The sequence below is a fragment of the Cynoglossus semilaevis genome, chromosome 1 (assembly GCF_000523025.1).
Source record: "Cynoglossus semilaevis isolate Cse_v1.0 chromosome 1, Cse_v1.0, whole genome shotgun sequence".
Taxonomy (NCBI): Eukaryota; Metazoa; Chordata; class Actinopteri; order Pleuronectiformes; family Cynoglossidae; genus Cynoglossus; species Cynoglossus semilaevis.
The window spans coordinates 25,581,137-25,596,962 of NC_024307.1; the positions used below are offsets into that span (position 1 = coordinate 25,581,137).

General features: G+C 39.2%; 3 protein-coding genes across 4 annotated transcripts in view; 2 read left to right on the forward strand and 1 right to left on the reverse strand.

Moving 5' to 3' along the window:
- The first annotated feature begins 139 nt into the window (after positions 1 to 139).
- On the forward strand, positions 140 to 9,495 carry LOC103387371 (pheromone-regulated protein PRM7-like). The gene is made up of 11 exons (XM_025061714.1): positions 140 to 475; positions 881 to 969; positions 3,355 to 4,942; positions 5,569 to 5,817; positions 6,524 to 6,769; positions 6,884 to 7,004; positions 7,269 to 7,432; positions 7,517 to 7,780; positions 7,866 to 8,132; positions 8,888 to 8,988; positions 9,118 to 9,495. Exons 1-11 carry the CDS (start codon positions 427 to 429, stop codon positions 9,193 to 9,195), a joined length of 3,216 nt encoding a protein of 1,071 aa, XP_024917482.1. The 5' UTR covers positions 140 to 426; the 3' UTR covers positions 9,196 to 9,495.
- Positions 9,496 to 9,842: 347 nt separating this feature from the next.
- LOC103387377 (CD209 antigen-like protein C) lies at positions 9,843 to 13,845 on the forward strand. Of its 2 annotated transcripts, XM_025062442.1 has the most exons (6): positions 9,847 to 10,050; positions 10,420 to 10,524; positions 11,583 to 11,705; positions 11,797 to 11,957; positions 12,066 to 12,193; positions 13,513 to 13,845. In XM_025062442.1, the coding sequence occupies exons 1-6, from the start codon at positions 9,951 to 9,953 to the stop codon at positions 13,628 to 13,630; spliced, it is 735 nt and encodes a 244-aa protein (XP_024918210.1). In that variant the 5' UTR covers positions 9,847 to 9,950; the 3' UTR covers positions 13,631 to 13,845. The 2 variants fall into 2 exon arrangements, with proteins under 2 accessions (XP_024918213.1, XP_024918210.1); XM_025062445.1 differs by lacking the exon at positions 10,420 to 10,524 and having other exon boundaries at positions 9,843 to 10,050.
- Positions 13,846 to 13,975: 130 nt separating this feature from the next.
- The window catches only part of LOC103387385 (zinc-binding protein A33), a 3,118-nt gene continuing 1,267 nt past the window's right edge, over positions 13,976 to 15,826 (reverse strand). Inside the window, 6 exon segments of the mRNA XM_074559997.1 lie at positions 13,976 to 14,390; positions 14,392 to 14,792; positions 14,909 to 14,935; positions 15,065 to 15,143; positions 15,443 to 15,562; positions 15,736 to 15,824. Of these exon segments, the coding sequence (XP_074416098.1) occupies positions 14,259 to 14,390; positions 14,392 to 14,792; positions 14,909 to 14,935; positions 15,065 to 15,143; positions 15,443 to 15,562; positions 15,736 to 15,824 (848 nt within the window). The 3' untranslated portion in view covers positions 13,976 to 14,258.

The window sequence follows — 15,826 nt, forward strand, 5'->3', positions numbered from 1 at the left end:
CTTTTGGTTTTTATAAAAGATGTTTATGTTTTTACTGTATATTTTTTCATTGTTTTTTATATCACAGCTTCAATCATTTTTGTTAGTTCATACTTTAAAATAAAAGCTAAACATTTTCTATTGGGTGTGTTCTCTAGTACAGTTGTTTGAGTCTTTTCCATGTTTGTACATATTTGCATGAAGTTCAATGCTTCTGCTGTGTCCAGTGTTATCAGGTCAGTGTTGCACTGTTGACTTCCTGTTGTAGCATCACACCTACGTTTTTACTGTATTTGGTTAGATCTGTTCATGGGCTATTTCCTGGTCAGACGACACGCGCCTACATCTCAGGTAAGTCGTTTATACTTTATTAAATGTACAGTGTGCCTGTAGTCTGTCTAATCTTACAGTAACTGTTTTGCAGTGCAAAAATTGTAAAGGGATAAAATGAGAATCTTCGCTCATCAAGTAGAAGTCTGTGTTCTTATATCAGCTGGTGAGTATTGACAATGTGTTCATTTTGGTCTTGTTGATTGGACTGATTTATTATGTTTAGATAATTTCAAACATTGACAAAGGTTTTAAACTTTTTTAACCTTAGTACATTTTACATTTTAAAGGGCGTGTCAGACATCAATTCATCAAAACAATTCAATACAAAATTAGAATTTTATTGCAGTTTCAAAAATTGTGCTAAATGTTCTGGACATGTTGCTTTGATGCTGTTAAAGAATTTTGAAAATTTATTACTTTGATTTAAAAGAAACAGTTAAAACCACCACCAGCAGCTGTTGCTCAGTTTGTAATTATTGATGTAAAAAAGCAGTGGCTTGGTGATGTATGGTGCACTTGTAATAATGTTGTGGTTGTTGACATTTTGTTGTTGCATTTATGTTTGCAGCTGTGATGTTGATGTACGGCTGTGCAGCACAAGAATATTTCTTCATGAGTAGACTTGTCACCTGGGATGAAGCCAGGAACCACTGCAGGGTAGGACTGAAAGGTTTCTATGTAAATGATTAATGCATAGAAAAGGCTCCCTTTGTTTTAAAGGCAAGAGTGTGGTGTTCATTACCATTCTCAAAAATTAAACGGTTAACAAAATTAAACTGTTTTTCGTATAGAAACACTGTAGATGCTAATTGTTTAAATTTTTAGTAATTTGGAGCAAGATTTTTAATTTGTCTTGATGGCACTAAACCCTTAAAGAATTATCTTGGCATTGGCCAAATTCCTCTAAGGTATAAAAGCATCTAAACTTAGGCCGTTGTTTCCCAAACCTTTAGGGAGCACACAGGTTTGTAGAATCCAAATCAACACATTCACAGCTATATTACCTCAATTCATTTTTGTTAAATACAATGTACACAACACGGTGAGTCCAATCAGTTGATAATTCTTTTAGCAAAATGTATCAAAACTGGTTGGAACAAAACGACTCTGTCAAAGATTTGTCTAAACAAATTTCCGTGAGGTCATTGGCACAGCTGACACTTTGTAAATTGACAAAAGAACAGCAGTCTTGTTAGTCTATATTGGGCCCCAGTATCAGCTTTTGAAAAGTCAAGGATAATTTGTGGAGCATTACAAAAGTTAATGCTAATATATATATATATATATATATTTATATATATATGTTTATATATGTATGTATATATATAAACACATACAGTGCTCAGCATAAATAATTTATTTTTATAAGACATTCATTCAAGCTTAAGACTACTCAATTCTAATTAGCAAGAATTCAATCACAGGATATTTAAATTTCATTTTATTTAATTAATTTAAAGTTCACTTAGTTGTCTAACAGGCAGGTGACTATAAAAGGGCATTCAAACGAAAGAAAAGGTTTTCTAAAGCCCACGCACAAAAAAAGCACGCCTAGGTTTTGCCAGGACCCATGCTGAAAAAAGATACTAGGAATCTATACCCGTGGCAATGAGACAAAGATCACTGTTTTTTGGAACTGGTGGATTCAAAAGTGTTTGGTGTGGCAAAGGTGAAGGTTTCAAAGAAAAGTGCAGGGTGCCTACAGTGAAACACAGGGGTGGCAGTGTTCTAATGTGGGGCTGCGTGAGTGCTCTATATTTAGAGTCTTTAAAAATCATAGTGGTCACACAAAATACTACTAGTAGTTTTTGTTTCAGGGTGTATTCATTTGCTTCAACTAATTTGAGTTAAACTGAAGGTTTTGTGAACCAAGTTATACTATTAAACTTACTTTAATGTCATGGAATTTAAAAATGTTCAATGGAACTCAGTCTTCTGAGTTTGTTCTTGTGTTTCTTAATTCATTAGTTAAAATGTAGGTGTACTTATTAATGCTGAGCACTATATACAGTATATATATGGTATTAAGTATTATATAAGTATTAATCTTTCATTGGGAATTTTAACCATTTCTTTCTTTATATTTGTGCATATAAAAAACCAAGTGCAATTTCACTGTGCAATATTTTCTGTTCAAATTCTGTGAAATATCTTCAACACTTTTATTCATTTATTTTTCTATTCCGGATCTATTCCTAATCTATTCCTGTTTACATTTATCACTTCATACTGTTTACATTTATATTTACCTAAGTTATAGTTTATATCAACACACTTCCAAACTGTTTATTCTCTTTATATATTTACCATTAGTTCATATGTAGCACAATTTTTGTTTTGCACAACCTATACATATGTGTGTGTATATATATGTATACAGTATATATGTAATTACTTGTGGTATTTCTATATGTATATAGTCATACCACAAGTAATTAGATATATATAGATATAGATATATATATAGATAGATATAGATATCTATATATATATAGATAGATAGATATAGATACGGTCATCATAATAATCTCAAAAGCAGTTTTAGTAGGCAACTGCACTCACCTCAAGTTGAAGATGTTTCACGTCTCATCCAAGAGGCTTCATCAGTTCTACTGTCCTCGTGGGGAGTTTTCAGGTATTTATCCACCCCACGGGGGGTGTGGTGTCGAGTAATAATAATAATTTGAGCTATATTGATCCCATATTTGGGAAACGCTTGTGTTAGCAGCAGATATGCTGTTAACAGGCTGCCTCCAGCAGGCGCCAAGCATGTGGTTATTCTGGGAATCGAACCCAGGACTCTCTGCTGCTGAGGCAGGCATGCTAACCACTGGGCCTGAACAATATGACTGGTAAGTGCTCATCTGAGTCATTTCTGTTGTTTCCTAAACCTCTAATGGTTGTGTTCAAGAAATGTCTTCAACTTACTTGAGGTGAGTCCGGTTTCTTACTTTAAAACTGCTTTTGAGATTTCTTCCTTTAGTGCTCATGACCACTTAGACAAGATATTGTAGATGACTGGAACCTTTTGTGTCTCATTAGGTCTGTTTTAAAGACCTGGTAACTCTGACCCCAGAAAACATCCAGACCATTGCCAAGAATCTGACCTCTGACTCCTGGGTTGGCCTGCGAAAGCATTTCTATCCCGATACCAATTTTACCACTTATTTCAGTGCTCTCTCCAGAATGGCCTGGACTCGCTGGGCCAACGGAGACCTCCTTACTTTTCAGAATTGGTATCCTGGACAGCCTGTAGTGAAGTCCCCCAGGCGCAGCTGCTTAGCATCAACTACTGTGCCTGACTCCGGTTTAACCAGTGTCCCCGACCCAAGTGTGACCAACATCACCAGTGTCCCCGTCCCAAGTGTGACCAACATCACCAGTGTCCCCGATCCAAATGTGACCAATGTCACTAGTGTCCCCGATTCAAGTGTCACCAGCGTCAGCAGTGTCCCTGATACAAGTGTAACCAGTGTCCCTGATCCAAGTGTGACCAGTGTGCCTGAGTCCAGTGTAACCAGCTTACCCAGTGTCCCTGATCCCAGCATAACCAGTGTCCCTGACCCTAGTGTGACCGGCGTCACCAGTGTCCCCAATCCAAGTATGTCCAGCATCCCTAGTGTCCCCGATTCAAGTGTGACCAGCGTCAGCAGTGTCGCCGATCCAAGTGTGACCAATGTCACTAGTGTCCCTGATACAAGTGTGACCAGTGTGCCTGAGTCCAGTGTAACCAGCTTACCCAGTGTCCCTGATCCCAGCATGACCATTGTCCCTGCCCCTAGTGTCCCTGATTTAAGTGTGACCAGTGTCCCCAGTGTCCCCGATCCAAGTGTGACCAGTGTCTCCGATCCAAGTGTGACCAGTGTCCCTGATACAAGTGTGACCAGTGTCACCAGCGTCCCTGATACAAGTGTGACCAGTGTCACCAGTGTCCCCGATCCCAGTATGTCCAGCATCCCTAGTGTCCCCGATCCAAGTATGACCAGTGTCACCAGTGTCTCTGATACAAGTGTGACCAGTGTCCTTGACCCCAGCATCACCAGAGTTGCCGATCCTGGTATGACTAGTGTCCCAGATTCCAGTGTGACCAGTGTCACCAGTGTCCCCGATCCCAGTATGTCCAGCATCCCTAGTGTCCCCGATCCAAGTATGACCAGTGTCTCCAGTGTCTCTGATACAAGTGTGACCAGTGTCCTTGACCCCAGCATCACCAGAGTTGCCGATCCTGTTATGCCTAGTGTCGCTGATACAAGTGTGACCAGTGTCACCAGTGTCCCCAATCCAAGTGTGACCAGTGTCACCAGCATCCCCAATCCAAGTGTGACCAGTGTCCCTGACCCCAGCATCACCAGTGTCGCCGATCCCGGTATGACCAATGTCACCAGTGTCCCCAGTCCAAGTGTGACCAATGTCACTAGTGTCCCTGACCACAATATCATCAACACAACTGGTCTTGACATGTCCAGCACCATGGGCAGATCCCCGTCCACAGAAGCAGACTCCTTGTGCTCCCACACAGACCCAGAAGAAGAGGAGGACTACATTGAAGACTCCTGTGTGGCCATGCTGACCTTTGGAGCTTGGGTTGAAATAAGCTGTTCAGAGCTGTTGTCTTTCATTTGTTATGAAGGTGAGATTCATGAAGTCCAGACTCTGGACCTGTCTAAACACCTGTGTACATGATAAAACATTTATCAATAGCTTTATTCATTCATTCAGTACAGTCTGGATTGTATGCATAAAACTAAAGCAGTTAAGTGGAAGTCAGCCTGTCCTTCGCTCATTGACTATTTTTACTCATGTCTTTACTTCTGTAAGCTATTAAAAATATCTGTTGTCTTAGCACAGGCTAATGAAAAACATTTACTGGCCATGTTTAAATTGACGTTTGACCCTTTAGCCGCCTTTCTTTGGCTAAGACATTGCTCCTTCTTACATATATCAACAAAAGGTGTCTTCTCTGTCATTTTTCTTATGTGTTTTGTGGCTAAAGTGAAATTATTTTCATCATTTTCATAGTTTTATCTGTAAAATTGCGTTTGTTAAAATTGCACATGTCGGAAGTTTTAGTTTACTCTGTTAAGTGTTACTTTTAGCTAATTCTTAGAAACAAAAACACTTATACAATAACATGGCAAAATGAAAGTTGTTTCTGCTGCAGACACATTTTTTTCTCAGCTTTGCTAAAATTCACAGAAAGAACCTCTGTAGTTTTAGACTAAATACCATTTTTATTTTTGTCTTTTTTGGCCACAGAAAGTTATTTGACCCATGTCAACGTGAGTAGTGTGACGACCAACAGCGCTTCTGTCACATGGCTGCCGGGGCCTGATGGTGTCACTCATTACCGCGTGGATGTCGAAGGTGACATAAACATGTCGTACAATCACACTAATTTGACCTGTGACCTGTTCAACCTGACAGCAGGGACCCACTACTCTGTCAAGGTGTTTCCTGTGAAGTGTTCACGAGAAATGACCCAACAGAAGGTCACCTTCTACACCAGTAAGTTACATCGGACTCAAAACACTCGAGATTTTGTCGGCTCTGAGATTTGAAGTCTCATCTATGGTGTTTTAAGACCAGTGCTCTGTAATATGTAATCCAGAATATATATCTGATAATATTCTGGATTACATTCCACATGTTACCTGGAGAAGTAATGCTGCTCTAATCTGGGATATTACTGGTTAGATTTTTGATCTGGAGTGATGCTGTGGGTCGTTTTATCTGGAAAATCACTGCTGCTTCTTGTTGTCTGCATTGTTACTCCAATTTTCTTATGGGGAATAATTTAGTATCTTCTCTTGGTCTGGGATATGTGACTGCAGTGTCGTTTTATCTAGACTTTTACTGCAAAACTGGAATATTACAGCATGTACTTTTCATGTGAAAAATGCGGTAGCTTCTTTTGATCTTAAATATTACTACATAAATATACTACATCTACTCTTAAGCAGGAACAATACTGCTACTGCCTTTATCAGAAATATTACTTCTGGGTCAATTTATCTGAAATAATACTGCTGCTTCTATTGTTAAGCTGTATATAATTTCAAGCTGTGTTAATGTGTATTATATCTGGAACATAACGGGCTGATTTTTTTCATGTTTTTAATAAATAAAATGGTATGTTCTCCAAACTCCTAAAACATTGCAGAAGAGTTTATCTTATTGAAAATGTAATAAAAAAGTCTTTCTTGTTTGTCAGAACCCAACAGGATCAATGGCTCGTCAGTGTCGCTTTTAGAAACTGGGGTCGCTCTGACGTGGCACAGACCTGAAGGGAACTTAAATTTCTATCTCGTCATGGAGGGCAATAACACGAGACGGACTGAATCTGAGGGCATTGAGTTCAACGATTTAAAGCCCGGAAAACATTATATTTTCAAAATTGTTACTGGAGTTAATGGCAGTACAACCTGGAGTGATGAGTCTACCATTGAAACGTACACAAGTAGGTTTATAACAAAGATGTTAATTGATTGAATGAGACCAGATGAATTGTATGAATTATATATAAAAATACAAAATGAATTTGTCATGCTTATGTATTTGCTTTGTGCCTCAGGGCCTGGTAAAGTGTCTGGTCTAAACTTGTCTGAGGTTACCGACAGTTCCATCCTGCTCAAATGGAATCTTCCAGAGGGTAGAGCCGACATTTTCAAAGTGGAGGTCATAGTTGATCAACAGTATGGGCATGTCGTTATGTACATATTTTTGAATGGAATTCTAGCCATTTCAAAATTAAACAATTACACACACACACACATACATAAATATATATATGATGCACTGTATATTTTGCTAACTTTTATGAGGTGAACACATCTGGACAGCATTGAGGCCAAATTTCTGTTCTGTTGTTTGATTTTCAGACATCTGTTGCCCAGTAATTGATGTTTTGTAGAAATGTTTAGCTGTTACACAACTGTTTCTGTTTCACCTTGCTACAGGATATGGTTTAACCGTAGTGTTCCTCGCAACAATTCTATTACGCTGCAGCAACTGAGAGTGACAGGCCTGCGTCCCGGGATCAGTATATTGTTCAATGTAACTTCATTAATTGAGAGTGAATTGTGCCTGATGGGACCACCCGTGTCCATTAATGGCTACACAGGTACTGTAAATCATGGTTGAGATCAATCAGGTGAGATATCTATGACCTGAACTATGCCCTATGACCTGTCTGACCTTTTCACAGCTCCTAGACCAGTTACAGATCTACATCTGGAGACAACCAACAACTCCCTGAGCGCTACCTGGAACGGCACATCCACAGCTGGTAACCAGCTCACCTTTGATGTAGTGCTGCAGCTTGATGGTAAAGTTGTTGAACAAGTGAACGAACTAAATGTGACTCAGAAGGTCTTTGAACGACTGAAATCAGCGGCTAATTACACAGTGGTTGTATACAGTCGGAATAAACGTCAACGCGGCCCTGCAGTCAAATGTTCCATATTCACCTGTAAGTCATTTCATTTACATACATACATACATTAATTATTTTACTCACATGCAGACAAAGTTCCAACGTATTTTTCTCTGTGCAGTGCCAACTACACCACCTAGTGTTGAAGTTGTTTCTTCAAACAAGTCCCACATCGAATTTAAGTGGACGCCTCCTGAAAACACAGTAAACCCCTTTTTCTTCATCAGCCTCAGTTCCAGCTACTGGGGCCAACACTGGAACAAGTCTTGGATTAATACCACAGAGTACAGGTTCGAAAACCTGAAATCAGGAACCAAATACCAGTTCGAAGTTCAAACCATGACAGATACAAGGAAGAGTTCTCCAAAACGTGTCTCAAAGTTCACAGGTGAAAGTTATTTAGTCCTGCTGATTTCTCAATGTATCCTCAAAATGGATGTAATGGCTTCCTTTGCCTTGCCTTCTTAGCTTTAAATTAAGTCAGTTGGAAAACAGGTAATAGTTAAAAACGGAGTGTGAACCAAATATCAAATCCAATGACAGCCGTAGGTAAGCCTCACTGTATAAAAAAAAAGATGAAATAATTGGTATCTATGCCTTTAAGAGCTAAGAGTTCAGTAAAAATAGCTAAAAAAAAAAAAGCTAATTACTTTAACAGTAATGCAAACAGATTGCAAAAACAGCAAGAATATTAAAAAAAGCTTAGCTTATGCTGAAAAATTAGCTCTGGAGGAGACACTTGGCTAACTAGCAAAGATAGATTGGTAGACAGGCAAACAGTCAGTCAGTCGGGTAGATAGACAGACCAATAGATAGATAACGTAAAAAAGAATTGTTAAATAAATAAATGTAATGGTGCACAAATGATTGAACCATTATGGTGCAAACTAATAGACACATTTCTAACCAGGCTAACTTTTCAGCCTGGTTTTAAAATGTGGCTACTTTTAAAAGTAGCCATATGCTAAGTATATAACATAGTTTAGCTAAGTATTTTGCAGTTTAAAAGTTGAAATGTCAAACAGTAGAGATGCTCTGTGGAAGCCGATAAATAACTCTATGGTCTGAACACACCAGACTCTTCCATTTCTGGTGGCATGTGTTAATTTTACAACATGACTTCAATTCCCTCTTCACACATAGAGATGGCAGAGGAAATGGAAGTTAGTCTCTCCATGATGTGCTCGTCCCCTGAACCTCTCCTCTGTGACAAGGAAGCTACGAAGGATGGAGCGTTTAAGCAGGTAAGTCAGACTCCACCGCAACAAAACAGACACAGCATTTTCACATGGGACCTTACAATACAGAGAGGGTGAAGAACACAAATGTTGTGGTGTTGAGTAGAATTGACCTAATGTTCTGTTGTGTTGCAGCTAAAAGAGCAGTTAACCAAGGCTTTGGGGGACAGTGTCACCTGGAAACTAGAGAGGCAGAACTACAACGGTGACTGAGAGCAAGCCCTTTTCTCCTTTCATGAACAGTTTTGTAAAAGCAGTTGGAAACCAGTACTAGAGGTAAATCTGCATGGTGTCCGACTTCTTTTGAGTGTGTTGATGGAACCACTCTGTAAAAAGGTTTGATGTTTAACAAGTACAATTAAATCAAAGAAGTCAAAGAAAGCAATTATTTCTTAGGTGCAAATGCATATTTTTAGATTTGATTTTTAGATTAGATTTCAACTTTATTGTCATGACACACGTGTAAAATGTTGACTTTATTGGTCTAATATATAATAAAAAATATAATGTGAGGACTGTTAAATTGACAGTGAAGTGGAAGTGCACAATCTGAAGGGTTTTTTTTGCTTGTGGTTAGCAATGGGTGTTATTCACACACATATATATATATATAGTATATATATATATATATATATATATATGCTGTATATATATATATATATATTCATTCATATATATATTCATAAAAACTGAAACCAGGTTCTAATCCAAATCTGATGCTGTTTTAAAAATATACAACACAAGCTTATCGGCACTCTGCCTACTTCCTTCATTCAGTGTTTTTTTTTTTCACTTCTAACCTGTCAAATTCTTGAATTTTCTGAGCCCTGGTGAGGGTGTAAATGTTATAATAAGAGGAAGGGGTGTGGTGCCCACGCTTGTTCCTCTAAAAAGTGTGAGAAGGTGGTGTAAATATTGAGTGCAACAACCCACATATGGAACAGTTGATGTAGAGAAGTGAAGAAAGCATGGATCCACCAGAGAGCTTCACGGGAGATGATGATAAAGATGATGCAGAGGAGGAGGAGGAGGAGGAGGAGGAGAAGGAGGATGAGGAAACACCTATCGGTTAGTTCTATTGACACAGCACATACTTCATGTACTTTACTTTCTGTGTGAACTCTGGTATCAGATGTCTTCAGTGACGAAACTGCATAGATACCTACAGGACTACAAAACTGCAGTTCTGTCCTTATCAATGTTCCTGAAGACTACTCTGAGGAGAAAGTGTCAGGATTTTTTGAGTTATCATTTTGAAGTGTCTTGTGGAATTGGCACTTTTGGTTTTTACTTTCTCACACATAGGAAAGTGATATATTTAAAAGGAATCCCTAATGGTTAAGTTTTGAAAATACAGGAAGCATTTCAATACATCTGCTGATTACACAGAAACAGCAGAGGAAAATTATGGATTTGTTACCTTTCTCTGTGTCACAGATGTTGCAGGATTTTGTCAGGTTTGTCACCCTGGAGTTGGATTGGGTTTTGCCGTTGTGACGTTTATTTTCTGCGTGGAAGGTCTTCTGGCGTTCGTGTTATTTGGTGAGGTTAACAAAACACAGTGTACATGCGTCAGTGAAAGTGTTTTTTAATGCCCATCCTGTAAGGCTGTCTGTTTCAGACAGTTGGAGAAGGCAGGTTTAATTTTTACAGTTGAGTAGAAACAAAGGCGTTTGAAATTTAACTTGCTACTATTTTCAGGCGATATAACCTTAGAGTTTTAGAAAATGGGTGTCAAACTCAAATTCACAGTGGGCCAAAATTCAAAACGGGGACATAGTCGTGGGCCAAAACTTTAAAAGATTTATTGAAAAATTGTTGTCAATTGTGCATGTCTTCCCTTCTCTCCAGATATGTAATGTAGAATTTTTTCATTTGGAAACAAACTTTAGTTTTGTGTAAACATTGAATCTGGAACAACCACAGCTTTATATTATAAACACATGAGAAATTATATTTGAAGTAAAAGTTCCTTTTAATTGTTTTTAACACGCCAACAACAACAAAAAACCAAACTAAAATGTATGTGCTGTAACATAGTGCATACACCACTGATAGTACACATCCTGGCAGTACATAGTATTTGATATGATCTCACAGGCTAAATATAATTACACTGCAGGCCAGATTTGGCCCCCGGGCCTGAGTTTGGCACATACAGTATGTTCTAGATGGTTGACAGTGCACCTGCAGATCTAAGATGTATTTTGACTGAAATTGAGAAAACATGCAGCAGGTTAGGGTGAAAAAGAACAGATTATATATTCAACAGTATGCACAAGAAAGACTGGAAATAATGTAAGTAGATAATGATACAATTAATTCTCAATTGCTCTTGTTATTTATTTAATTTGAACTCATTTCAATTGTGCATTTATAGTTTTTAACATTATACTGATTTGATTGCTTTACTTATCCATAAGAGACCCCACAGTTTGGTAAAATATTAAAGTAGGACTGTATTTGTTAGTTCTGCTTTACTGCTTATTACACACTGACTTGATGAAACTGCAGTTGGTGGTTGAAAGCTTCAGTTGTAGTTTCAGAGGTTATTGTATCCTGATGTTTAATTAGCAATCAGCTAATACTACTTTTGTCAGCCTCCTGGACGGCAGCACCACAGGTGACCCAGACCTCAGCGTCCACAGGACTGATCCATCGTCTGCAGCAGTGTCAGAAACAGAGCCATGAACTGGACCTGATGCTCCAAACCATCAGTCAGGGTGATTCCTCCTGTGCCACACAAACATCTTACTTCCGGCTCAGACATATAATATTTTTGTAGTATGTGTTTTTCTCTCGTGTGTTGTATAGACTCCAGGTGCAGTCTGTGTCCACAAAACTGGATATGGTGGAAGAACCACTGCTACTTCTTCTCAGTGGGACTTCAGGAGGACCTTCAGTGGAATGAGAGTGTGAAGTTCTGTGGACGACACAACAGCAGTCTGGCTGTGATCAAAGACACCTCAGAAATGGTGAGGCAGGAAGACACCCAAGACCTGAAATATGCATATTCTGTAGATGGATAAATCAGTTATAAATCAGACTGAACTTCTCTGAATGTCACTTGCTTTTTTCCTCAGGACTTTGTTCAGACGGTGATGAGAAAGTTTCCACAGTTTCCCTTCCTTTGGGTGGGATTGACTGACTCCAGGCAGGAGGGTCGGTGGCTGTGGTTGGATGGGGCCGACGTCCAGCACTACATGCCGGGGTAAGATCAGATCCAGTGGCACAAACTGAAACCAATGTTGTTCCAGATATACTTGTCAGGTCTGCTGTGGGACTGTATTTGTAGCCCACATCCACACTGTTAACAGTTTGAGTCTGTGGACTATTTCCAGATATGATCTACCTCAGTGATTCCCAACCACTGTGCCGTGGCACACTAGTGTGCCGTTCAATTTCACTTAATTGGTCTGAAAATCATCATCATTTATTTATTGCATATAATTTTCCTTTGCTGGTCAAAGCACGGAAGGCAGAACAATTAAATCCTCTTCTGCTAGGTGGCAGCAGATGGCTATAAAAACAAACAAACAAAAAAAAGATAATCAAAGCTGTTGAAGATTTTTGTGAGTGTTTTTCTTCAATTCCTGCCAGTACATCAGCGTTGTTTTCAACTAAACAGGCTGAGATTTTAGTCAATGATGAGGTCATTTAATCTAGAAGATTATTATATTTTATTCCAGCTACATTTTGTGAGATTTTTGTTTGGTGATGTGCCGTGGGGCTTTTTCTGACGATATGTGCCGTGGCTCAAAAGCGGTTGGGAAACACTGGTCTACCTAATAGCAGCTGTGGTCCACTGAACCCAACATATTGCCCACAAAATGTCCAATACTGGATGCTAGATATGGTCCACAGTACATGTGTGCTAAAAAGAGGCCCGGGCCACTGAACGCTGGACATGCGTTGCTTCATACCTGATATAAGTCATGAAACACTAAGTGAGAGCTGCTTCTTACCACACGTGGAGCACTAAGCACCAGATGTGGGTCCATAAAATTCATCCTGTTGCTCAATACATAAACACTAGTTACCACTAAAAACTACCTAGGGCTTACAATACTAAGTGTGGACTACTAAATATCACAGGTAGGCTGCTAACTACTGACGGAGCACACAGGATTTTACCTTTTTGGAACTGAAGTTCAGATAATGCCCACTAGAGGAGTTTAGTGGGCCAGTTTATACAACTAAGCCCTACAGTCAGTGCTACATTTAGACCATGTGAAATAGGTTGTGTGGCCCATCATTTGGCCAATGACAAAGGAATACTATGTACAACCTTTTCTTCCTGCTAGCAAAGCCACATTCTCATCAATCATCAGAAAAACACATGGTTATTTTTAACTGTATTATTTTCTTTTTATTGGTAATTGATAAATGCAATATTACTGTATTCTTATATTACTAGTACGTTTTGCCTGTATACTTATACATAGTATACATACTGTATAATGTATAATGACAGTTATACTCTCTCTCTCTCTGTGTGTGTGTGTGTGTGCGTGCGTGTGTGTTGTGCAGGTTGTCAGTAGAGTGGGACTCTGATCATAGAGACTGTGCAGACCTCCGTGGTAACAGCAGTCTCTTTGCTGCAGACTGTGACATGTACGGACCATGGGTTTGTACGAAGGAGTTTTGACAAACTGCATGAAAACACACAACACACATTTTTCATACTTATCTGTGTATGCCGAAAAGATAGAATTATGCTTTTTGTTTTGGCATTGAAGCTCATTTTCTTGAACTGAAGACTGTGTTTGTGACGTTAATTACACTGTGCCAAAGAACTTGTTTAATGTCTTTATATGGAGATATGTGGTACAAAAATAAATGAATGGAGACGGGGTAAGAAAATACGTTTTATTTGTGTAAGAGCCGAATGTCTTTGTGATGGTTTTGACTAAAGAGGTTTAACATCTAGTGCAAAATGAAAAAAAAAGACATTTATACAGTGCAATTTATAATTAATTAAAATTAATATTTGGTGCTTGTGAATGTTTACTGTTGATTTTCTTCAAAAGGTCCAGAGTGTAATATTTACTAAGCTTTAAAGAAATGCTTATCGGCCCGCATCATCAGCACACATCAAACACAAATGTGTCGTGCGCTTAAACAAAGCACATAAACCAGCCTAGAAGAAGAAGGAACAGATTGCAGAGAGATGAGTGAAGAAGTCCTCTCTCCTGAATTTTAACCAGTAGATGGCACACAATTTCACACACCAAAATCAAAAAGAATGCATCTGAAAAATGTTCACCTTTTTCTTTTTAGAGTGCTGTGATTTTGAGTGGTGAGACTGTGAGGATTGTGCGGCCGTCAAGCGGAGCGAACAGAGGGTACAGCTTCTCTTTGAAGGTTCCATTGAAGGTGTAGATGTGGTTTTTTGTCTCTGCATTCTCACTAAAATGAGATCTGACCTTCTTCGTAGTCTAAGTAGACACCCAAACATGTTGGGACGAGGCTGACCGGTAGCTCTGTCTCTGGCTGAGTGCAGGCGTAGAAATGATGCGTGCTACGCCACAGGACCCAATAGTTCTGCTTTGGCGTCATGGGAAAGCGACCGTGCCGTTTTGAGTCTGCCGTGGTCACCCCAATGCGCCAATGGCCTTTATTGGTTATGTCCACCTCCCAGAAGTGGCGCCCCCTGTCATAACCCTCCCAGCCTAGCACACAGGGCCAACCATCGAAGCGCTGGGAGTTGTACGGCAGGACAGATTCACAAAGGCCTTCCTGGACTTTTTGATGGTCGTCTGACAGCTGTAGCCACAGGTGGTTGGTGGAGGGGTCGAGCATCACATCAGCTTTGAGGAATAAGGAACAAGTGAGAACGTTTGTGTAAATACTTCGTATGCATCTATCTATGTATGTATGTATGTAGGGTTAGAAATGTGTGAAAAGGTTCATTCTGATCCCTAACCCTTTTCACTGCAAATCCAAGTCCACACTGCAAACAAAGGAGCACACAGTATTTACAAGAACAGATCAAGAGCTTTGTCACAAAAGCATTTGACCCCAGTAATGTGGTCTTATCTTACTGAACTCTGATAGTTTTACAAACTATACGATTACACACCTGAGTTTGGAATGCATCTTGGAATTCCAGGTTTCCAGGTTCTTTGCTTTGCCTGTAACCATACTTGTGGGATTTTCTTCTAAAACGGAAAAGGAAGACAGACTCAAATTAATAAATTGTTGTTGTTTTTTTTTTCTTAATTCTTTCCATACTTGACTAGGACTTAGACAAAATATCACAGGGAATAGACTTTTAATTTGTCTAAAACATTCTTTTCTTTGTATCTTCAGATTCTCACCCCTGCTCTTGTAACTCAACTCAACAAACCTGTTTTCTTTGGTGACTTTGTCTTAGATGTGGATTTGAACACTGGCTGCTAACATCCCCTAAAGAAGAAGAATTCAGATCAGGTTCTACACTGTGCCTTGAGCTGCTCACCATCTTGTCTTCCTTCAGCAGTGACCAGGTGATGAACTCCAGCAGAGGGAGCAGGCCAACGAGTCGCTTCTTCTTCAGGCCAAGCAGAAACAGCAGATCCTCACTCGGCACACCACAACTCTGTCAAAGTCCAAGAATTAGATACAATTTTTATTCTTCAACACAAAAGCTCGGGTGTAAAAAAAGATGATTTTTACTTTATGTCACGTTGTCCGAATTCAGTTCAGCTGGGATTAGTAACAGATAAACCTTATCATTGGTTACAGGGTAGTCTTAGGTTGTGGATATCTTACTTCGGTCACTCTTTGCACCTCCTTTGCCCATTCCATCATCATCAGCTGTGTTTCCTGATTTACATCCTGGTCTTTTTCATCATCTTTTTCT